General features: G+C 34.9%; 1 protein-coding gene across 3 annotated transcripts in view; it reads left to right on the forward strand.

Annotated features, from left to right (window-relative positions):
• Positions 1–25248, forward strand: part of CACNA2D1 (calcium voltage-gated channel auxiliary subunit alpha2delta 1) — a 405284-nt gene that overhangs the window by 347798 nt on the left and 32238 nt on the right. Inside the window, exons 15-24 of one of the 3 annotated variants that reach the window (XM_086745696.1) lie at positions 190–279; positions 3753–3821; positions 5427–5501; positions 7909–7983; positions 11731–11787; positions 15709–15780; positions 16459–16530; positions 19857–19918; positions 22151–22227; positions 24141–24201. In XM_086745696.1, coding sequence (XP_086601822.1) covers positions 190–279; positions 3753–3821; positions 5427–5501; positions 7909–7983; positions 11731–11787; positions 15709–15780; positions 16459–16530; positions 19857–19918; positions 22151–22227; positions 24141–24201 — 710 coding nt within the window. Of the gene's footprint in view, positions 1–189; positions 280–3752; positions 3822–5426; positions 5502–7908; positions 7984–11730; positions 11788–15708; positions 15781–16458; positions 16531–19856; positions 19919–22150; positions 22243–24140; positions 24202–25248 lie in introns of all 3 variants that reach the window. The other 2 variants (XM_086745707.1, XM_086745713.1) reach the window with 2 other exon arrangements.

Raw genomic sequence — 25248 nt, forward strand, 5'->3', positions numbered from 1 at the left:
CTCCAGTTTAAAGAAGTAGTTAAAGAAGTAAATTAAATAATTAAATAATTAATTCGTATTACTGGTGAATTCTGATTACCTTTTTTTTTTATCTTTTAATTGGTTTTGTGTCATTATTTATTTTTAACACTATTTCTGGACTTTGATCTAATAACTGCCTTCTGCTGAGTTTATTACACTTTTTGACAGGAATATCTGGATGTTTTGGGAAGACCAATGGTTTTAGCTGGAGAGAAAGCCAAACAAGTTCAATGGACAAATGTCTATCTGGATGCTCTGGTATGATCTGTATTTATCTCTAGCAAAGTAAGAATCTAAGCAAAGCAATAACTATAGGGGTCCATTTTCCACAGTCCTGAGGACTCAGTTTCCTGCAGTTCCAAACATAATGTTCCTGCATTTCCAGCATCTGTACACTTCAATATAACATTTTCCTGAGCAGCTATTTCTAATGTGCTGGTCATTACTTGCACCTAGTATCCTCCTAAGTGTCCTGAACTTTAACAGAGGAAAGCAATTTGTCCTACACACAGATCTTTTAAGTGTAGGTCATTACTATACTCCAATTAATACAAGAAGAAAAGAAGCAAATAGTTTTCCAGTGCTGTACCTGTGCTACACTAGAGGTTATGTTACTGGTGAGGAGTTCTTACATTTTTATTTTTTTTTCCCCCAGAAAGTATTCCAGGCAGAATTAAACCTGTAAATGTTACTGGGTATTTGTAAAGATTTTTAACTTAGATCTTTAAATTGCCATGGTTGTTGTAAATACTTACTTGCTCAAGGTAAAGATTTCTTTAATTGGATTGTGTATATAATGGGGAAATAAACAAAAAGATATATGAAACACTTTCCTTACTGCTGAGTTTATCACTTTGGTCTTGTAAAGCAAACGCATTCAGGAAACTACGAAGTGCAAAGTATTATTAGCAGCAATCCAATCTGTTATTCTAGATAACCTTCTTTTGAGTAACTCTATCTAGGCAGAAATTACTGCAAAATGGTCATCTGGAATCACGTATTTATCCAAGTTCACGTGGTCATCTAATGTCATGTCAAAATCCACTTCCTGTCAGTCAGCATTACTGTAAAATTGTTATCAGTTCATCAGAGAACTGAGTGTGACACAAGGGAACCAGTTTTTCTTTGGAATTTCAATGGCCAGAAGTTCATTAACCATGTTTTCCTGGTTACTTTTGAGATACTTACTGGAAACTTAAAGGATGTTATGACAAAAGTTCGTCTGCTCAGTACATATCCTGTTGTAAATCTAAAACTAAATTTGTAACTGGAGACAGAAAGAGATCTGTTTAATGAAGTAAAACAAGTGATACCTGCAGACTTCTGTTCTGCTGCTTTATATTTGCAGTGGCTTCATTCAGTCTTTCCTCCAAGTTTTTCTCCATTTGTGTGTTATGTATGTATGTTTGTGTGTATATAATTATATATATGTATTTGTATGTCTGCATACATATATATTTATAAAAAATAGGACATATTCTTTTTACTAATATATTTATTATATGAAGACCAACCCAAGCTAAAATATTGAGGTAAAGGCTGAAATTTGTGGACTTTCTCATCACAGATGAGAGCATGAAGGCACAGTTATATCTAATCCACTCTGAAGCCTTTTCCTGATTCTTGGTTTTAGCGGAAACTGGGACTAACTTCTCATACTAATTCTTTATCTTAAATTTCCTGAAGCAATTCCCTCCTATAGGGCTTGCCCTTCTCCTGCTTATGCCTCACTAGACTTTGTCCTATCCTTTTTCTTTTACTGTCCACTAGCTGTTTTGGGGCTAAGGCTAAAATAGAATCATAGAATGGTTTGGATTGGAAGGGACATTTAAAGGTCATCTAGTCCAACCCCCCTGCAAGGAGCAGGGACATCTTCAACTAGATTGGGTTCCTCAGAGACCTGTCCAACCTGGCCTTGAATGTTTCCAGAGATGGGGCATCTACCACTTCTCTGGGCAATCTGTTCCAGTGTTCCACCACCCTCATTGTAAAAAATTTTTTCCTTATATCCAGTTTAAATCTACCTCCCTCTGTTTTAAAAACATTACACCTTATCCTATTGCAACAGGCCCTGCTGAAGAGTTTCTCCCCATCTTTCCTATAGGCCCCTTTTAGGTACTGGAAGGCCACTATAAGGTCTCCCCGGAGCCTTCCCTTCTCCAGGCTGAACAGCCCCAATTCTCTCAGCGTGTCTTCATAGGAGAGGTGTTCCAGCCCTCTGATCATCTTATTAGAAACAAAGGGAGAAAAGTTATATGGTTCCTCGATAAAATAATGCAACATGTTTTACATGAGGCCACATTTGAATTGAGCTTAAGTTCAGGTTATGAAATTCTGAAGAGGTACTTTCATTTGAACCTGTCTTTCAAGACTGTCTTTAATAAGTTGATGTGTTTGTGGCAATTAACACCTCTTTTCTTGCCCTGTTATTTCAGGTTTTGTTACAATGTTACTCTGTCCTCACTTTCTGCAATATAATCCCAGAATTTTCAGATACTTTTAGATTTATCAGTTAGTCGTAATTTGTTCACAAATATTGTCCTATCTAACTGTACGTTTTGGAGGGGGAGAGAGTGTTATCCCCCATACATACCCCTCCTATTTAATTATGTATCTCTTCAATGCTCCTTCTCAAAAGTATCCTCCTCTTCTGATTCATCTCTAGTTCTTGCTTCTCTTATTCTCCTGAAAAGTCCATTTCCTCTTCTCTTCACTTTGCTTGTTGTAACATTACAAAATCTGACCTCATCACCTTTCATTTGATGCACAAAATTAAGTTAATAAAGGATTGTTTAAAATTTCAAAAGGTGCTGCTAGATTGGGCAAATGGAGAACCGATTTAATCTAAGTGGATTAACAAAGTATTTTAGTTTATTTTTTTCAAATGAAGTAAAAGGAGAAAAGTTATATGATTCCTCGATAAAATATGTGGAAGGAGTAAGCATTAGTGAGGTGAAAAACATTTGAACCAGGAAACAAACATTAACATAAAAAAAAGGTAGAAATCTCTCTCTGGACAATTTAGAATGGAAAACAAAACTTTTCTGGCTATCTCAACATGGTTTTCTGGGTCCTATTTTCAGTATGAGTTGTGACTGGTAATAAAGGAGAAACAAATTTCTTACATCTTCCCAAATAATTGTAAATTCCTTGCCTCAGCACCAGAAAAGACTGTGATTTTGCAGAACTGTTGATGGACATTATTGCAAACCATTGAAAAGTAGCAACAATACGAAAAGTAGTACTATTACCTGTTGAATTTTTCTGTTGATTTTGCCTGTATGTATTTATTGCCTACCTATTTACTGTCTTTAATTTCAGTTTGGCTTTCTCCTTTTTTTCCTTTTTTCCTTTTCCTTTTTGTTTTTTTTGCCCTTACTTTCTGGAGTTTTTAGTATGGCGGGAATTGTAGCTGTAAACATATTTTCACGACGTTTAGTTTTTATTGAACTATTATATTTTAAGTTGTTGCACGCTCTGTATTTTTTATTTTTCTTATTAACATGTGGACACAGAAAAATGTAATTTCTTTGCATTACATTTTATGCACTTTCCATGCATAAAATCAATGAAGCAGTGTTATTTTTTTATTCTTTTACAAACTGAAAGTTGGGACTGTAATCTAGGGTTTGGGCCCAGTAGTCCCTGGATTGTTCTAATATATTATAGTTCTATATTTGTTATTTAACTAAAAAGTTTTTTTCTCCCCTTTGTATGTGATTATTTCCTAGGAGCTGGGCCTTGTGATTACAGGAACTCTGCCTGTCTTCAATCTAACAAAGGGACAAAATGGGAAAATAGTAAGCTGTTATTTAAAGAAAATAAAAATTAGCTATTTGAATTAAATGTAATGCTAAACTCCTTGAAAAATGAGTATTTCCATAGAGCTTTCTACAGTTTAATAATCTTGTACACCAGACAAAAGGATCATCTCTAGTTGGCTAATAACCTCCTGGGAACAAGAAAATAGAGATCACTCTTTCTATAGTTCTGAGTTTCAGGGTATGACATTCTATCTCTGTGACCTGGTGGCAGTGGGAATGCATTAAGTGCTCAATAGATGGGAAGTATATGATTATACTTTTTAGGTCTTGCCAAGAAAGGAAGCCGAGATAAATTTATAACAAATCTATGAAGCTATGAGATTTCGGGGCAAAAGGCAATGATGTAGAGATTTTAAATTGTATGTATGTAATGATAATACAAAAGAGCACTATGTACTTAGAGTAAAAACTAAGTATTAAATAAATACAATTACTCATCCCTATCAGAATCTGATATGGAATCCATTTATGTCCTCTTTGCAAAATCAAAATGCTGCTTTTTAAAAATCAAACCTAGAACATACTTTACAATATGTGCTAAAATAGTGTACATTTGATGTGATATTTATGTTCCTTCAGGTCAAAATATACAGGAGTTTAGCCAAGACAGTCTTTGTTTCAGTTTCTTAGGTATTAAATAGACTTAGAACAAAAAAAAATACAAATTTGATCACTACCAATTATTTTATTTGCTTTCAGAACAGTTCTCTTTATTTCCCATTAAAAACAAAACAAACAAAAGAAAAGTTTTCATAATCTTATCTACAAGATAATGCCTAGAATTCGCAGAGTCTGGTTGCAAAGTGAGAGACTACTGATTATCAGACTGTATTTCTGAGAAGTAAAACAGCTGTGGTCTAGTACAGAGAACCTGGATGGAACAAGAGGAAAACGTGAATCTTTTTGACTTAGGTTGATACCTGAATTTTAGGTTACAGACTGCAAGATGCATCTTCCACTACATATTCCAAATTTATTTAATATGGAGAAGGGATTCAGGTGATACTATGTAAATGACTGTCTTTTTTCTGTAGTAGGAAAATAAATCACAAGTGAAGTAAGTGTGTTGCCTGAGTTCCTAATTTAAGATGCTGATGATTGTTACAGTCACTTGATTTTGGTTTTGGTTTTGGTTTTTAATTCATCATTGCACCATAGCCAAAAGTGGTTAACTGTGTTGAGTTCTCATTTATCAGTTCCCTAACCAAAGCATGCAATAGTAGCTCTATATCGTTGCTAGTAGTTGGCAAACTTTATCTACATCACTGAAAATATTAATGCATCACTTTTGCTTTCATCTGTTTTGTTCTTACATTTATTGTTTAATCTTCCAGGAAAGCATCCATATTCATATTCATAAAAAAATTCATATTCTGTACTAAATTCTGAATGTATTGAATGTTAATTTGGATCACTTGGATATTGTTTTAAAAATTTAGAATAGACACATAAGGAAATAGGCAACTTCTCAAGTAGTATCTGTCAAACAAGAGACGAAGGCAAAATAAAAATTCACTGACTGTTGCCGTTATTCTGCATTGTAACTATGTCAAACATTCTAACATTTTGGAATCTTACCAGAATCAACTGATTCTTGGAGTAATGGGAGTTGATGTCTCTTTGGAGGACATAAAAAAATTGACACCTCGATTTACGGTAAGTTGCTTGTGTTGGTGGCTTCTCTTTATGTATGATTTACGTATGATTTCTTTGCATGCTCTTTCGTAAGTCATACAGCCATGTCTGGATGTGAGTCAAAATACCAGCAGGCTTCTTTTCATGTACTCTTTCCCATTGTTGTAGATTTTCTGATGGTTTTCTCTCCAGCCACATATGTGCTTCTGTGTGAATTGTCTATCAGGATGCATCTGTAAAAGCCAACTTTTGCACTAGGGAATGTATTCCAAGTACTTCATCTCCTGTAGCTTAAGGCACTGCTGTTTAGTTGAGTGTTTGGTTCTTATCACAGTATAGAGTACACAATCATTTCAGCTGATAATAATACTTAACATTTATATAGGGCAGTTCTTTACAGAAAAGTTCTTTAATATACATGTCTGCCTGTACCCTACTAAGTATGATTGATTTATATATTTAGACATCTAGCTGGGCAATTTCTAAGAAGATAACTATTAATACTGAAAACAACAGCTGAGGAAGCAGAGGAACATCATTAATTTGACCGAAGGCAAATGCAAAGTCCTGCACCTAGAATGGAATAATCCCAGGCCACAGTACAGGCTAGGACAGGCTGCCTCAAAAGGCAGGAAGGGGCCTGGGGGTCATGATGGACAAGCTGAACATAAGTTAGCAGTGTGCCTTTGCAGTAAAGAAGATGAACTGTGCAGTGAACACCTACATCAGGAGTACTATATCAAAGTTTCATTTCCTCAGTACGAGTGTGTTCATTTTGTTTGGGACTGAGAGGGAGAGCTATGGTGGCAGCTTCTGCAAGGAGCTGCTAGAAGTTTCCCCTTTGTCCAGTGGACCCAGCTGGGTCTAGGGTAGGCCAACTGCTGGCCAGGGCTGAGCTAACCGGTGATGGAATATTCAGTGATAATACCTTTCTTAACTTAGTTAAGAAAGGGGAAAAAAAAAAAAAAAAAAAAAAAAGATGTGAAGAAGCTGAAGCAGGGGCAGAGCCTTGTGGGCCTTGAGACCCTCACCCTCTGGCCTCCTGCTGGGCGACTGTCTGGGCCAGACTCAGCCTGGCTCAACCACAAGAAGTGAAGAGAGGAGATGTGCAAAGAACCTGAGAGGCATCTGCCTGAGCCAATTGTGAAGAATTTCTTGTGAGAGGAACACCTGAAGACACCAAAGTCAATGAAGAAGGAGGGTGATGCCCTCTGCAGCCCATAGAGGCCCACAGAGGAGCAGAGATCCACCTGCAGCCCGTGGAGGACCCCATTTAGGGGCAGGTGGATGCCTGAAGGAGGCTATGGCCCATGCGCCCTGTGGAAAAATTACCCATGCTGGAGCAGTTCATCAAAGACTGTAGCCTGTGGGAGGGACCCCATGCTGGAGCAGGGGAGGAATGTGAGGAGTTCTTCCCATGGGGAGGAAGGAGTGGTGTAAAGTGACAAGTGATGAACTGACCATAACCCCCATTCCCATTCCTTCCCTGTGCCACTCGGGGTGGGGGGAAGGAGGTGGAGATAATTGAAATGAAGTTAATTCTGGGAAGAGGGAGAGATGGGGGGAAGTTGTTTTTGTTCTCTTCCTCATTATCCTGCTTTGGTTTGTTAGTAATAATAAATAAATAGTTTTCCCCAAGTCAAGGCTGCTTTGACTGTAATGGTAACTTCAATGATCTCTCCCCGTCCTTATCTCAAACATCAAGCCTTTTTGTTATGTTATCTCTCCCTATTCCCTCGGAGGGTGAGGGGAGTGAATGAGAGACTGTGTATCTTGGTCCTGAGCGGGGCTAAACTATGACAACAAGAATTACACTGTGGTGCTGGTCACAGCCCTGTGCAGAGCCACTACGATGGCTGAGGGGCTGTAGTACATAGCATATGAGGAGAAGCTGAGAGAGGTGGATTTGTTCAGACTGAAGAGGAAATCTAATGGGTTACCTAATGGGAGTTATAGAGAAGATGGACCTCAAAATTTCTTGAAGGTTTATAGCAAAAGACAAGAGACTGTCGACATAGTTGTGGCAATGGAAATTCCAACTGGAAATAAGGAAAAAAAATGGTTGTGATGGTGGTTAAACACTGGAATAGATTGTCCAGAGAAGTTGTGGAATTGCCATTCCAGGTATTCAAAGAATCTTTGAGACCTAGTCCAACTTTGAAGTTGGATCGTATTTTGGAATTAGCTCTGCTTTCAGCGAAGAATCGCACTAGGTGACCTCCAATGGTCCGATCAGCCTGAATTATTCTCTAAGTTTTTGATTCTAAAAGAGTAAATATTAAGAAATTATTTTATCTGTGTTCATATCTCACATATTTCATGATGCCTAAGGTATTTTCCTCAATGTGACCATTGCTTGAAAACCATTAATTAACATTTTTTTATTACTTAAAACCTTGCAATGCTAAAGGTTATTTCTTTCTTTCAGCTTTGTCCAAACGGATACTATTTTGCAATTGATCCTAATGGGTATGTGCTACTTCATCCAAATCTCCAACCAAAGGTATGGAAAACCTTCTGATTTATTCCTCTATAATAAGGGCACATTGTCAAAGTATCAGAAACATCTAAGATCTACTGAAGGTGCCAGAGAGCAGTAGTCAAGATTTGTCAGTTATGAGGGTGTCAGGAAAATTTGTGGCACATATATGGCTTCATCCAAATCCATTTTAGTCAGTATGAAGACCAACATTGGCTTGTATTGAATTTGGTCATCAATAACATTAAAAAATGTAAATTTTACATGCACATTCATGTATCTGAAATAAATATTTTAATATACTTAATATACAGACAACTAGTAGTAGCTGTAATATCATTGGAAGAACTTGTAGTGTGTTACAAGATGCTCTCAAAGCAAACTGAGTTTACTACTGCACATGCTTATTTTGTGATGCTTTCTCATTACAGAAGTTGAAACTTTAGTACTTGCAAAACCACAGAAACCAGGGGCAAACACAATTTAAGTTGTATTTTTGTATTTGTTTATTTGCTTATTTTCTGTTTACCAGAGCTGAAACCTGAGCTGCAAAGATGGGATGGATCTAGCTGAGCACTCTTTCCCAGAATGCTAGATTATTTAGTAGTTTAATTTGAGAAAGGCCTTTCATCTTCAAAGATGAAATCTTTATCTAAATCTGATTAGGACTCAACTTTTCTCAAATTCCAGGAAAATTTAAACCCAAGATTTCAGTCTGACTTCATATCCATTAACTGTACTCCTGACCCTGTGGGGACTTCTACATGTATCTCTTAATTACATGTATCTTCTTAAATATGTTCCCTCCCTGGCTTTGATGAGATATTTCAACATGAATGGTTTATTTTTATCCTGAAATCAAAACTTTAGTCTTTGTTTTAGTGAAGAGTTTCCCCATGTCAAACAATCTTCTGTTTAGTGGAGTAATTGAAAATGCTTGTACTTTAATTACATTAGAAACATACTTTCAGCAAATTCTCTTGAGTTCATAGTGCAGAAATGCAACATTATATAAAAGACAAAGTTAAAATTTAATTAACTAAAAATAAAAATAAAACTTCTCTAGATTGAGAGAAATGTTTGGATTATTTACAGACAAAAATTTAAAACCAATAATGAATCACTGTAAGTATTGAAGACCAAACAACGTATCCACGTAGTTCAGTTGTCAATATTAAAATTTCTCATTAATATGGCTTGAGCAATCTATGGTCAAGATAAATGCAAGCTGTCAATACACAGGCAGTTAAGGCTAGTAAGACTTTTAAACTTTAGTGGCACTCTACTTCTAAGTTATGTTTTAGCACTTAGTACACTTTAGAGAAACTTCTTAAGTACTGGAAGCCTGTATTAGCTGCCTGTAGGCATGGAAATATTGGGGGTTTTTTTGTAAATTGGATACATATCCATCACTTTGTTCCTTCCAGCCATGTTTCTGTGGCAGAATAGCAGCAAGTCCTTGACCTCTTGGCTGTGCAACTGTCATCTCTTGTTTCTTCACCAGAAAGTCCTATCATAGCTACAAGAAGGGTAGCAGACTCTCTTTTCAGTACTTCACCATCTTCAACTGTCAAAGAAAAAGAAATTTAAGAATTGATCTACATATTTTAGTGATTCATTTAATTGTTAAGCTGAGGGATGTCAGCATTGCGAATATTTGAATTAATTTCCTGGTGAAGTAATGAATATGTTTGAAATCTTTTGCCAAGTGTGTAACAAAAGAAGAAAGAGAAAAAGTGCTTCTGAAGAAGAGAAAGAATAACTTGATCTTAACTATTGGTGAAATATCCCTTTTGATTTATTTTTAAAGAACTCTTAAAAGAAAAAAAAAGGAAAATAAGATTTTTAGGTAGTCTTCATAATTTAGAAGGGCTTCAGTTTCTGGATATATGCATTAGGTTTTCATATGATAAAAAAATGAAAGTTTTGATTTGATGACTTTGGGGAATTATTCTGAGATAAATATATGCATTATTATTGACCAAATCTTCATTAGAGATTACTAGAAATGCAGATGATAGCAAGTGGTCTATTTACTTCCTCCATGTATGCAAATGAAACTATCTTTTAAGTGATGCAGTGTTCTTGTTTCAGGCACAATCTTATGAGGAATTGATGGATATGCATTCTGTTAATCTCATCTGTGCTATTATATTGCAGTGTAAACTTGTTTTGTTAGAGAGTGAAAAACTCTGCTCATGCCAGTTAAATCTAGGTAGACTGAGATGGATTAGGATACTAATTGTCATGGTTTCTCTGTGTAGTTTTCTACTTAAAAGGATATGGAAATCCAGAGATGCTTTCACATACTGCTCAAATGTTTGGTTTAGCATACGTTTTAAAAAGGGCATTTATTTTATAAGTTACAAGTTTTGTGTTGAAGAATAATGTCTAAATGAAATATTAAGCATATACATTATTATTATTATTGTTATTGTTGTTATTAACAGTTACACAGACTAGACTTTTTCACTCCCAGTTTGTTTTGGGTGGTGCATGCTATTCAGACTGATACAAGAACTACGTTTTAAAACTAAGGTACACTACAAAGACAGATGTATTTAGAACTCATGGACTTTCTTTAACATGTCATATTAATTTTAGTTGAACCTCCTGGTAGCTGTTAACTTATTAACAAACAACATCTTAACCTTCTTTGCCAGCAATTTTTCGATAGATGTAAACTAAAACATAACTACGTCTTTAGCTTTGAAGAGGTGAGGGTGTATTAAACTTCCAATAGTCCTTTCTTCTTAATGTCTTCTGCTTTCATTCTGAAAATCTGTTACCTCAAATCACAACTGGTTCAACACAATTAATATTTTGTGAAATTATCTTTCAGTATCATCTCACAAAAAGAAGCCCCTAGAAATTTAGAACTTGTGAAGTCATTTGCACAACTGAGAAAATTTAACAAAAAGCAGGTTCAAAAGCGTATTAAAATAATTAAGACCTTTACCGTCATGTTCTTATTTGCACATGAAAATTACATCAAAGCGTAACACAGGAAACCTTTTTTTTAACTTTCAGTTTAACGTAGTTTTAAACTGCTTAAAATACCATTTTTGAAGTTTGTATAGTTAGTTATATTACATTTTTAAACAAATGCTTAATTTTATGTTTTTCTGCTAATTTTTTTTCTGTGTCTGCATATGTGCATGTTTTTCCCGTTGTCCTGGGAGAGAACAGGTGGATATCCCACCAAGTAAAAATAATCACTGAAGTGAGTTCATTAAGCATTTGTTAACAAGATTAGTTTTAGTTAGATAAGATTTGAAAACAGTAAGAAATTTAGTTTCTGAATCTGCTCTAAAGAATAGCATAATTTTCTTCACTTTCATTATGGTTCTGATCAAAATTCATTTAATATTAATTATAAAATTCTTGATGTCTTCATTAGGGTCCAGTATTTTGTCTTATGGTTTATGATTTTGAAAGAATTGTAAGAGGAAATTATTTTAAGAGTAGATATAACAGTAAACCAAAAGTGAAACTCTTCCCATTCTGTATTTTAGTTCTGGAAGAGTAGGAGGGAAGGAGAGCTCTCTGTTAACTTAATTTATATTATTTAACTTCTATCTGGTTTTTGCTTCCCTAGACAAAATCTATATGTGATTCTGACAGAGAGGTCAAAACTCTTGATCAAAATGAGGGCTTCCAGTAAAAGCTCACTGAAGAGTATAGGTGTTGAGGAAAGACTTCCATTCTATAAGTAGGCTGTTTACTAACAGTGTAAAAATATAAATTACTGCTTTTTTTTTGTTACTTCAGCAAATTGGTGTGGGCATACCAAAAGTTAAATTGAGAAAAAGGAGACCCAATGTACAGGTAACTTTGGATAGAGGTGTTTAGTGCATTAGAATGCATAGACCTGGAAATACAATTAGAAAGCTTTTGCCCTGCTTACTAGGAAAAATCTAACTAGAGAACTGTTTACTTTGACAAACAGCTTCCAAAGCATGAAGTTTGCATCCTTCCTTGTTTAAATAATAGAAAACATGTTATTGGCTGTAGTGAAGGGTGTTCCATTAAATTATGGTGCTTTACTAATAGGTGCTAATTAGAGCCGTGCTGTAAAATTTATTCTTCAGATTTTGAAATGAATTTGAAGACTGGAAAAAAAAAAAGAGACTACTTGTGCTGGCTTTGCTTGCATAAACCGAAAGTCATTAGATCATTCTTACAACTGTATTGCTAAGTTGTATCGTACAGTGTATGCTGTAATGCTCTAAAACATAACAGAATTTGAATGAACTATTTTGGTTTTTTCTAGGGAAGTCAGAGTAGGACATGTTTTATCTGCTTTTTACATCACATTTCTCAGTTTAGCAAACCCAGCTCCGGAGGATTAACTGCCATTAGCCCAATCAGGGAAAAAGAAATTAGTAAGATTTATGCAATGCAATCCCTCAGCAGAAAAAAAATTAAAGAAAACTTAAAAATCATTAAAGAAATAGATTAACTATGCAACTAGCAAAATAACAAAAGTAGCTACAGTATACCATGTTAATTTCTTACACATATGGGAATATATAACGCAAAACCGGTGGCTTGCATAACACTAGTAAAACATGGTGTAAAATTCTGATATAATCCAAGTCAGTGATTTCACTGAGCCTCATGTGGCCGTCTTTGTACCACATCTAGTAGACCACCTCTGGGCTAGTTTTTTTTTTTGTTTATGCAATGGAGAAAGCAGCACTGCAACATAAAAAAATCTCAATTTTCTGAGCACCCCTGGCTCCTCAGCGTGCTGGGGTATAATTTGGCTGTTGCTGAGTTTGCCTGGCTGTGCTGGCTGCACAGGGAGGTGCAGCTCTGGAAAAGTGCTGGGCTCATATCTGCTCCAGATGCTTCTGGGTCTCCCTCTGGGGCCTAGGATTTTGCTGCCTTCCTATTGTCATTTATTTTAAAAGCCTAAGAGCCTGTCTCTTCATTAGTACTGCAGGTATGAGTAGGAACTAGGTGTCTGCAACTCAGCAAAGAAGGCCTTACATAGAATTTGTGAGAATACTGACCTCCCAAAACACATGACAATGACATTTTAATGATTTTTTTTTGTTGCTGCACCAGTTCTTTCTTTCTTTGTTTCCTTCTTAATTTGTCATTGAAGTAATAGATCTTTGCCTTTATTTATCATGCTGAAAATGGATTGCACTCCCTTTATTTGCATGCTTCATTGCTAGTGATTTACTTCTGTTTTGTTTTATTAAGTTGTGCTGGTGAATGTGGTGGTGTTGCGCTTATTCTAGTCATGTCATGTGCATGACTGGATAAAGAGAAGAGCAAACTGAAGAGTAAGTTTGTTTCTTCATGTCTTGGAATAAACCTCACTAAATGGCAACCTTGGAAGAAAAAGTTATGGAGCCCAAATACTGGTAAAAACACATTATTGGGGTAAAAAGACATAGCAGGGAAAATATGAAGCATTTGAAATATGGGCCTAGTAATTTTCTGTTCTAACCTCTAATGGATTTCTTTGTGCCTCAGGCACATCACATAATGTATCTATACATGCTTAGTTTCCTCATCTGTTAAAAGTCATTAATAAGTACCTTATAAAGAATGTGTGGTGATATAATAAATCTTAAAAAGAACAAGAACAAACAGTTAATTTATACCTGAATTTTGATGGACTGTTAAAGGTTAATATTTTGTCTTTGGGACTCCTTAAATATGTCTAGCCCAGGTTATCATTTGAAATGAATATTGACCTTGATTTGATGTGATGGCTTTTTTTTTTCTTTTTTTTTTTACCGTTTCTTTTCTTCTCTGTTCCTTTGTGTGTTGGAATGGAATGTGAACTTCACAAATGCCTCCTCTGCAATGCGTGTGCCTTCATGCATGCTGTTTGGGTTTGACCATGCTATTCATTATCCATTGCATGTAAGAAAACGTGTTTTTTTAAAATTTATTTTTACATTTTAGCTTTTTACTGTTTATTTTGAGAGTGTGCATTTGTTGGGGGTGGGGGGGAAGCAGATGCATAACAACAATTAAATTGATTTGAATTAGTAAAGAGCATACTTTAATGTTGTTATATTAAAGTTAATAATTTTGTCTATACTATATAAATAGGAACATAACAATTTCCTTGAAGTTATCAGTAGACATTTAAAAGAAATACCTGGAATCTTTGTCTGAAGTCTTTCCAGTGCATATTCTCTTTCTGAGAATTAATTTATTGACTTTCTTTTAGCAGAGAGTATGATTCCATATACCCAAAACCACATGCATTTGTTCCTCAAGAATATGAAGGAATAGTCTTTTATCTTCTAAACTATTCTGTATTAATCTTGAAAATAAGGACTATTGTTAAGTTTTTAATGCTCCAGACTATTATATGAAGGCATCCTCTACCAGCTATTCAGGATGTTACTTTCTTCCAGTATAAACTGGAAATACATACATAAATTTTGATGAAACATGCTTGCATTTTTGCTAAAATAGTCACATGTGCATTTGTTATGTACCTTTGCCAGAGAATGTTAGGATAGAAGGAATATAATAATCATTTTGAAAGAAGGGACTTCAATCTACCCTGTAAATAGGTTAGTATACCTGAATCACTGAAATCCTCTAAAGATGTCATTATTGGAATTTACATGAGTTTTGAAATAATAGTATCAGCTAATGACAATGAACTGTCCTATTACAAAAACCAAATAAGTGTGTATCAAAATAAATTACTAAAACTGGACTATTTTAATCTTCTATTCTAAACAATCAGATTTAAACAGTTAAATGAAATACCTCCATGCTCTTTTTTCTAAAGATCCTTTGTTATATGGTGCATTCAGTAACTACTGAGTGATGAGGATTGAGGATTTTTACACCACACGTAATATAAAGTCAATGGGGCTTAGCCAAAATTACTCAAAAAAAGGAGTCAGATTCCTGACAGCTTGTAGGGTAGATGGCTCTGTCCAAGTGAATGCTGACTGCAACAGGGTTAGAGAAGGGAGTAGAGGCTGGAGGGTGGTCTGAACTAGTTCAGCAGAGCTACATTGGTCTTCCCACATTTATATGGGACCAAGGTTACTAGAGATACATACCACCAAACTTCTCTGTGCTCCATAGTTGAGGATGTAGACATCAGGTACATTCTTGAAGATGCTGAGTCACAGTATTTCTGTGCTACAGGTTTCCATCTCTTAAATTGAGATAATGGTATTGGTGTCTCAGGGAAGTCCTATAGTGCTGACAATAAAACTGATTTTTGTTTTTTATAACAAACAAATCCTGTGCTCTAATTGCTGGATCTTGAACCACCGTCCATTCCCACTTCATAATGGGAAGTCTGTAGTCTGCTTTTGAAAAAACTGCAGAAGAGTACAATTGCCCCATCTTACTGGTCAGCTGGAAAACTCTCCCACATTTCTCTCTGTCTTCTTGGAGGCAGAACATCTAGTGAGAGATTTGTATCTGATTCTTCCTCTGATGTGTCTTCTCCCAGTTTATAGTCTGTGACATACCAGCAGTAGGGGAAGCAACTTCCCAGCATGAGCCCCATCCATGACAGACGGTGGACATACACTGGCCATTAGTGTTAATTTTATTTTCTTTTACCCCATTAACCTCTCTATCCAATGAAATAAAATAAATGAGGAAGGATCACTAGTCATTCATTATGCTATAAGAGATTAAAATCAGTTAAGCACCTTACTTTGAAATTATGGGATTAGAATGATTTGTAACATTACAGTACTCTGTCTTGATTATTTGATCACTGAATATCTTGTGCTTCAGAATCCTAAATCCCAGGAGCCTGTTACACTGGATTTTCTAGATGCTGAATTGGAAAATGATATTAAAGTTGAGGTGAGATTACCTGATTTCTTAGTACCTGTTGCTACTTGTATTTCACTGTATAATAACTGAAAAGCAATAAATGTTCTTCATTTTGAATAGGAATCTATTTCACTATAAATTTAAATTTTTAATTTGTCAAGATGATGACTTCATAAAGTTATAATGAAACAAATTAAGACCTGGTATTATTTATAGGCAAGGGCAATGCATTCTATTCCTCTCATTTTGAAAGACATCGTGATTGCTATTTAAATAGCTCTCCATTAACTGGCAATTCCTGGGGAATGGGATGTAAAATTTTTCAGAACAGAACACTTTTTAAGAGGATATTAATACATGACTTGAAATATTTTAGAAGTATTTCCCTATCTCTTACTAACATAAGCGTATTGCTATGGTAAGAGAGAACTGAGAAATAAAGTTAAATGTTGACAACAAATTTCTCTGTGTATTCTTCGGTTATCAATTTTGTAATACATTCAGAAATCAGAATTTTAAAAAATAGCTTGTTAGTTTTTGTGAAATAAAATGGAGAGTTTTAAAACATTTTACATTTTTTAACATATTTTTTCACTTTCTTTGAAATTTCTGTGTTTCTGTGAAATAAATTGAATCACTGAAAAGATAATTCATTACATGCGACACCTAGTTCTTCTTTTCTTTTTTCTTTTTCTGTCTTGCCAATAGATTCGGAAAAAAATGATAGATGGAGAAAGTGGAGAAAAAACGTTTGAAACACTGGTCAAGTCCCAAGATGAGGTAAGATAGGAGCACAGACACTTACATTTACAGGAACAAACAAAACCAGAGAAATACTGTGAAATGATGAAAAGATGTTAATTTTATAATGTCAGTTTGTATCATTTTTCCCTCTAGACTTGATAGTTTTACTTGCTTGTAGTAAATTAAATTATGTACTTATGAAAAGAAGAATTGTTTTGTTTCTTGGTTTCTTTGGTGTATCATTAATCAAGCAGCTGTTGATGAGGTCTTACACTCTGTTCACCGGGAAATGGACCCAGCCTACTTCTGTGTATAAATCCCAAAACAAAGTACTTAATTTGCTTGCAGAGATGTGTGAGGATAGATTTAGTAGTTTGTATTGCAGTCAACTGGAAAGAAAGTAGTGAGAAAAAAATATAACATTTATATAAAGAAAGACTATTTAGGATAAGCAAATTCATCTTACAGTTATATTATGTGATTGTGCTTTCTGAACAGTTGAGTTCTTCTTTATTTTCTTGCCCAAAATGCTCATGCTTGATAAAAATTGCTACGGATTTATCTAATAAGACAGAGATGTTTCCTAGCATCCTCAAATTTTATATGGAACTTTACATGTATGCTGTACTTTTTGGGGACCTGTGTGAAAAAAATATGCCTTGTCCTGAATGGTTCCACTGCTGGAGGATGGTGAATGCATAGGATCTTCCTGGGACAGGGAGGGTAAGCTAAACTGATATCAGTTCTGCTGCCTCACCTGTGTCAGGAGCCCATCCCAGCCACCAGCCTGTCCCCCTGTTCTGAAGGGAGATTGGGTCATTCCTGACCCACTGTTGGAGAGTCTGAAGTCCTGTTGGTATCTGCGTTGGGGATAAGCTGCTCCTGAAGGGAGAGATTCACTGGGACATTTTCATATTTTGTTGTTGTTTTGTTTAAGGAGTGCCTTTCCAAACCTATGGGTGAAAAGAGCTCTGTCTAGGTGGTTAGAAGAGGAGGGATTAGGTGGTCACAAAAATATAACAACACCATTGGCATTATACAAAAAAAAAAATGCATTCATTACAAAGTTGTTGAAGAGATGTCAGGCTGTGCATGCATGCATTTCTCAGGCTATGTGATAAAAAAAGGCCTGAAACAGTTGGTCCTGCAACTGTTTACCCAAAGAGGGAGGGAGGGGAAGCATTTACACTTGCAAATGCTGTAGTCAGCTACTGCATCAGGGCGGGCTGCGGAGGAAATGTGATGTCCCCGAGTGTGTGAGAATGTGTCAATATTTGAATAGAATATCCCCAGCCGTTTGATCTCAGATGCTTCAGGTGCCCATGAAATTAATTTCCTTCACCTTCCCTTGCATCATGGCCCAAGATTTCTTCCTCTACTTGGACCTTTCTGAGAGAAAAAAAGGAGCAGCCAGAGATGACTGGCAATGGTGACTGCTCCAAGTCATTGCACTCTCCCAGCTCCAAGCTGCTAGAGCCAGTATAAGGCTGCTTGAGACCATGGGCCGTGCATGAGCCATGCATCACTTAGGACTTGATAGTTTCATATATTTTCTTATAAAAAGAGCTGATGTGGTCGGTTGCTCTGAACTGACAGTTACAGTCTTGAGGCTTAAAATTTATGTCCTTTTTGGTTTGTTTTTTGGTTTAAGTTTGCATTGCTTTCCTTTTGTATTGCAGCTGGCCCCAGCAGTGTCTTGGGAGATGACCTCATACTACAGCGTAGAGACTGGACTTGTAGCAAGCATGGGTGGGGTGCACTGGAGTCTCCCAAGGCCTCAGGGGCTTTCCAACTAACAGAGAAGATACTGTAGGAACAAAAGCATTGCCACATTAGGGCAGTCAGGGTGGACAGTAGTGAAAATTAAAGGGTCAAAAACTACAGTAATGTGTAGGATCTTTGGCAGCAACGAGCTGGGAGTGAGATGTTCTCCAACCACTCAGTAAAGAGGTAGGCAAAAGTAAATGAGAGCAGACATATGAGGACTTGTGATCCCCTGGATTATTTTTGAAGGGAAATTTCAGCCAGTTTACTTTCAATCTTGTTCTTCTCTTCCTTCCCTCCCACCTTGGGCGCTGCTTTCTCTTGCCGGTGTACATGGCGTGCAAGCCATGGCACTGTGCCTGATCTAGAGGGACTGCCAGCACTAGGTTCAACTATCTGCCTATTCTTGAGCTGAAGTAACAGTATAGGCATGTTATTAAATATAAATGCACTTGGATAGGAATCTCTTCAGCCGTCTTCTTACCTTAAATATAAAATATATCAGGGCATTAGACACTGATACATGCATATTTTTCTTTTTTTTTCTTTTTTTTTTCTGGCCAAAATGATTATTAAATTATTTACACTGTCATGCTGTGCTGAAAAACAGCAGCCAGGTAATGAGAAGGTTTCGAATAACAAATACCAAAAAAACCCACCTCTTTTTCATAACCACAGTTGTTTTCACACTTTCATTTTACTGCAGGGAAAGAAAGAACATAGATGTGTACCTGTGGTACCTCTCACTGATGTTTGTAGTGTTGCAGTGCAACAGCTGCACAGATTTAATCACTGGCATACTTACAAATCTCTGATTGTAAAATAGTAATATGTTGCAGTTGGCATAAACTTGTAGTTTTCAAAGTGCAAAATTGAGTAAAATTATGTCAGCCAGGTGCCTTAATGATTAAATGATGTGTCTATCACATCATTTTTTTCATACCAAAAGAAAATTAATAGTAAAGTTTATTCTAATGTAAAATTTATTTAAAAATAAAAATTTACTTCCATGTTACATTTTTAACAAATTCAAAAGCCTCCTAATGAAATTAGAAACACATGCAACTTCAGCATGGGATGCCTGTACATGTTTGTACCTGTAGATATAACGTAAGTTTAAATGCATTTAGCCACTGGTACTGTGACCTGAAAGGACAGGTCCTGGGTGGTTTTATTGTTAAAGAGCTACTTAGAAAATCTTTTTTTTATAATTGTTTTTTTGTTGTTGTTTTCATAGTTAACGGCAAAATGGTCCATAAAGGAGATAACCTCTTTTATCAAATTTAAATCACATAGAAAAATGTTTGCATAGGCCTGGCTAATGAATTTAAAAGGCAAAATTATAGGTCTGGTTTTATTTAAATTTGTATTTCTTTAAAATGTTAAATAAAAAGGATATAAGTGATTCTTTTGCATAATATAAGTTTGGAAAATGTTTAAGAGAATGAGTCGCAGCTCAACTCACAATTTTAGCGAAATAATAAATAGAATTTCAACAGATCTGTATTTGATTTTACACTGTATTTCTCAAGAAAAGAACATGTTTATTGAAGCTTCAGAGTTAATAATTTGGTTTTTTTCCCAATATCTCTTTGTAGAGATATATTGATAAAGGAAACAGAACATATACATGGACTGCTGTGAATGGCACTGATTACAGGTAACTTATACCTGTTGTCTGATTTATTTGGTGTGGTGAAATATCCTCTCTGTTTATTTCAGTTAATATTTTTACCATTGCATTTTCTATACTATGTTGGGACCAGATCATCTTGTGCCTGTAGTATTTGCTGAATCCCTTTACAGCTCAGAATTGTTACTCTGTCTAAGGAACAGAACCTCAGTCTTTGATCCAACTGTTGAGATTTATTGCTAGGGTATTTCAGTATGGAGGTTTTTATGATTGATACTAAGAATCTTACTTTTTCTCCTACTTTCTGTATCACAGTATACTTTGATTCTTAATCAGACACTTTCTCTTAGATTCTTTCTCTTATTTCATCTTTTCGTTGCATTGTCTCTGTGTTCTTGTTTCAATATGCATGTTAAAAAGGAAGATGCTATATTTTGGTCTAAACAGAAAATGTGATATGTTTTGTGCAAATCTTTTTTCAGTCAGACTCATTGCTTATATCATGACTTTGCTATCCTTCCTGTTTGATCTTAGCAGCAAGAACGACGCTACTGGTCATCTCTGAAATCTGTATCTATGTCAAGTTTTAACTAATTACCGGTGATACTGCTTTGTATATAGAAATCGCGTAGTTAATGGCAGCAGGAACAAATGAAGTAATGAGTAAAAGAACACCCAAGCTTGAAGGCAACATTGTCTGTATGTTACTTCAAACTCACTTAAGCACACAGCCCTGTAACATTAGAAGGAATGTAGAAACTTGGCATTGTCCAAAACAAGTTAAGGGTTACCAAAGGTTACCAAGTCCCAGAAAATTTGAACTACTCTAGTTCAAAACTAGATGGTACGAACATTGAGTCAAATTTTTACCAAAACAAAGTTTTTATTGTGGTGAATTACACCGGTCCTCAGTCAAGCTGGTTCCCATTTTCTGTTGTGTTCTGCACAGGTGTACAGCCAGAGAGAAAGCAAATGTTAATTTGTATGCAAAACCAATGAGTTTTAACAAGAGAATGTAAATGTAGAACTTTATCATTTTTTCAGCATCTCATTTTTCTGTTGAACTGCCTTTATCTTTATACTTTGCAAGAAAAGAAAGATTTTTTTATCAGACTATGCCATTTAGGAATCAGTAAAGAAATACATTTGATTTATGTGACTTCTTAATTCTTACTGAGCTCCCTGGCATGAGATACAGCAGTAAATCCATGGAGTCACATTGCAGCAAACCTATTAAACATAAAATTATAGATTTTAATTAGCAATTTCCGGTAGCAGTAACTGTTAATGACAGGTAAACTGCTACTGATTTCCCTAGAGGAGACTTGGTAGAAGGCTATCACTAAATATTCAACAGTCTCACTTACATTCTGTTTAAATGGCAAATGTATAATGAAAGATCATCTCATTTATGACTCAATTGTACAACTTTTTAAATATTAATTTCTGTGACTATCCGTTGGAAACCAATGCAGTTCTATAGTAATGAAATCCAAGTGCAAAGATTAAGGATGCAATGTGGGAGATGATGCTACCTCTTTAATGATTACTTGTACCTCCTGTCCTTTACCTATCTTTTTCAGACCTGAAATCTTCTACATATATATTGAATTTAGTTGCAAAAAGAAGTCATATTTTTGAACAAAAATAAATATAATCTAAAAGAAAATACATTGCAAATGCTTTGAAAGTCTTAAAATGTTATTACACAAAAATATTCAAAAGTTTTTAGTGGTGATTGCACGATTCAAGAAAATTTTTTGCATCTTTAATGTAATGTGAATTCAAGTATTGCCAGATACATTTCCTAATGAATACCGATAGTTGTTTTATTAGTAAAAGGAGTCTATCATTATATGATACATGCAAATAACTACAGTGCTACATGCCATTTTTTACAGTCAATGATCATTTTGATATGTGTTACACTGTGGTGCTAAATGTGTTACAGGAAGATACAAGAAATTGTGTATTTTATTATTTGCAATGATTTGGAAAGTCCTTACTTATTTGTTAAAAATTGAATTTATGCTTAAATGCTTAAATAAGAATGAAAATAAACACAAGGAACTTCAAGACCGGCATCAACCTACTTATGTCTATTACAAAGTGTGAGAGTAGTGTGTCACTGTATGACTGTCTCCTCTCATCATGATCCAACTTCCAAACTTATTAATTGCTTTCAAAATACATAGAAGATGAAACTGGAAAACTGCTGCAAATAACATAATTGCTTTACTTGTCACATTTCTATTGCAGTTTGGCATTGGTGTTACCCTCATACAGCTTTTATTATATTAAAGCCAAAATAGAAGAACCAATAACTCAAGCCAGATGTAAGTACTATGAAGGTTCCCTGGTTTTGTCTAGTATTGCCAAGTCTCAGATTCATTTAAAAAAACAGTGTTTAAAATTCATGAATTTTGTGGAATTCACTGGTTATCATAATGTACCCAAAATCTTCAGCAATGATTCTAACCCACTGTAACGTCCAAGGTACAAGAAATATTCTATGAAGATAGAATATGTGCAGGTACCCCAGTTCCGCTGACAATCCCTTCCCCCTTGCTCTGTACCTAAAGAATCATTGCTTTGTGTATCCTCAGTTGCTGTCATTTTAAGGGTCTGGATACTATTTTTTTTTCATTCTTTTAGCTAAATATTGTGATATAGATGATAATACTAAAGCTTTTTTTTTTTTAATTTTTACAGTAGTTACAGTATAATGTTTAGCAAATTACCTCTGCTGCCTGTAGGAATAGATTCATGTGAAAGTGCTGTTTGGTTTGGCTTGCAGTTAGATTTCTATTTTGCATTTCACAAATAGCTTTAGTGGATGTTTGTAATGTATTTTTGGATTAGACTAATTTCAAGCCATTTACAGATTCTGGAGAGATAATTGGAAATGATACTTGTCAGCATTTAACCGCTTTTTGTTTACAAGGTGTAGCTTAACTGTAATCTGGATAGACAAACTAGAACCCATCACATCCTTTTAACCTTATCCAGGTGTTATGATAAGCTTGAACAAATGTGCAGTTACGTAGAAAATTAGAAGAGCGCTATGAATCCTCTGACAGGCATAGATACTGTTAGTTTAGAGAAAACTTGATTAGCACTAAGTCACTGTCCTCTGCCATCACCTCCGTCATGTGAAGTACAGTGTGACAGTAGAGGTTTTTAATAATCACTGATTTATTTTGTAACTTTTTCAAATAGTAAGTAGTTTAAAATTAAAGTTCTAGTGAGTGAATATAGTTCTCTTGATGGATTAGATCATCTGGTTTTGCGCTTATATCAATATAGCCTGCAAAACAGACCCTTGAAATAGCCACAGTATATGTAGAAGTACTTGAGAAGTAATCGAGAGAGACATATTCTTCAGTCTTCAAAGAAATTTGTCTTTTTTCCAGACTAAAGTTGTACGTAAATTGAACCTTTGATCTATCTATGCACAATATTTTTATTCAAGGGGCTGTTTGAATAAAATATTGGTTTGTGATCCCTTTTGCTTTACCCTGTTTTTTTCTGTTTCCCTGCTTTCTCTTTCTGATGGATAGTGGCAATCAAAAAGGGCAAGTATATTCTTGTTGCTCAATTTCCTTCTGTTTACTGCAGTTGATATTTTTTACTTATATTTCTATTCCTACTGGATATTCTCCTCTGTATTCCTCATCTCAGGATTTTTCCCGTGATCATTGGGTACCATAGTAATAGAAAGGGAAAAAAAATGTGTTTTTCTGTTCTCATGCACATTTCAATATGTTGCTAATCTCTAATCCTTCTTTGTCTGGTCCTATCAGTGTTCAGTGACACCAGCTTTTAGAGTCATTATTTTCAGTAGCATTTAAAGTGATGCTTATAAGGATAACTTTTTTGAACTTTGTTGCAGAAAGTGTTAGAAGCATTTTCCTTCATGTTCTAACAACTTGGTGTCGAAAATATTTCTTTGTATCAGATTGTAATTCTAATGAAAACATCTCATATGTTTTCATGTTGTCATGCTAATGAAATGTCTTCTCTAGGTTATTAGATACATTATTGTTGCCAGGTGTATGCTGTATATAATAATTAAGTAATTTCTTCCTGTACTGTGAAACAGTGAGAAGTATTACAGTATGTTATGAGAAAGTGTCTCAGAATAAACATTTCTTTCTAAATTCATGGATGCATGCAAATGCTTTTGAGAAGAAAAATGATGACAAAAAGCCCAGTTTACTTACTTAGTATTTACTCTTCATCTTTGTAGATTCAGAAACACTGAAGCTTGATCATTTTGATGAAGCTGGCTACACATTCATAGCACCCAGGTTGGTTAATTTCCCAGTAATAAGTATTATTTCAGTGTAAATAGGCATTTGATCAGATTAAGGACATTTAAAAAATGCAGACTTAACCAATGAAGTTTAATTTTGGTAAAAAATATCAAGTAGAAGAGCAGTTATTTAATTCATGTTTTACAAGATCAATCTTTTTTTTTTCTTACTAGAGTGTAAATAGCATCTTCAGGCTCGGATTCCTGTTTATATTGATCAAAGAGAGCTGTAAAACCTGATATTGATGTTTTAATGGAAATCTTATACACATCTGTTCATTTTTTTGTGGTGGTGACTTTTAAGATTTTACAACTTCGTAGCTTAGCTTTTCATTTGTAAAACAGGTACCATAATACTTATCTCAAGATATTTTCCAACTTCAAGATAAAGTGTTTCAAAGCTATCACTTAAGAATTAATTATTTTTTGATTCATTGAACATAAAAAAATGCTGGAGTCATTGAAAATTGATCAAGTAAGCTCATTAGTTCCCTTTTTTTTTCATGTGAATTTGAGTAGTCCTTGTTGCCCCTGTAAATGTATGTTTGCAAGGGAGATATGGCGTGATAAATAGTTCTTAAAAATAAGTTCCTTTAAAAGACAATTATGATAAATAAAGGAAATGCTGTACCATCAAGATCAGTTAAGAATTGTTACATTTCTTATTTGTCTTATAAATTTCTATATCCTTTTAAATTTCAATGAATAGATTGATTTGTATTTAAAACATGGTCTTCTATCTTCAAATGTATTCTCGACTTAGCTATTTAATTTAATTTTTCTGAAGGACTGAAGTTATTGATAATCGATTGTACCAATTAGCAGTTTTCAGCAAGTCCCTAGTTGTTAGGCTGATCTACATGAACAGAGTCTGTTAGGAGCTCTGTTTAAATGTGAATGTTGGTATAGTAAGGCAAATTCTGCCTGTAGTCTTCCAGGGTCATGGTAAAGTAAGTAAAGGGTAATAAGATAGCCTATTCATGCGAAATACTTGAACAGACTTCTTTTGTTTGTAAAATTAATTTCATATAAAAACTAATTT

The sequence above is a fragment of the Chlamydotis macqueenii genome, chromosome 1 (assembly GCF_036417535.1).
Source record: "Chlamydotis macqueenii isolate bChlMac1 chromosome 1, bChlMac1.mat, whole genome shotgun sequence".
NCBI classification, from domain to species: Eukaryota; Metazoa; Chordata; class Aves; order Otidiformes; family Otididae; genus Chlamydotis; species Chlamydotis macqueenii.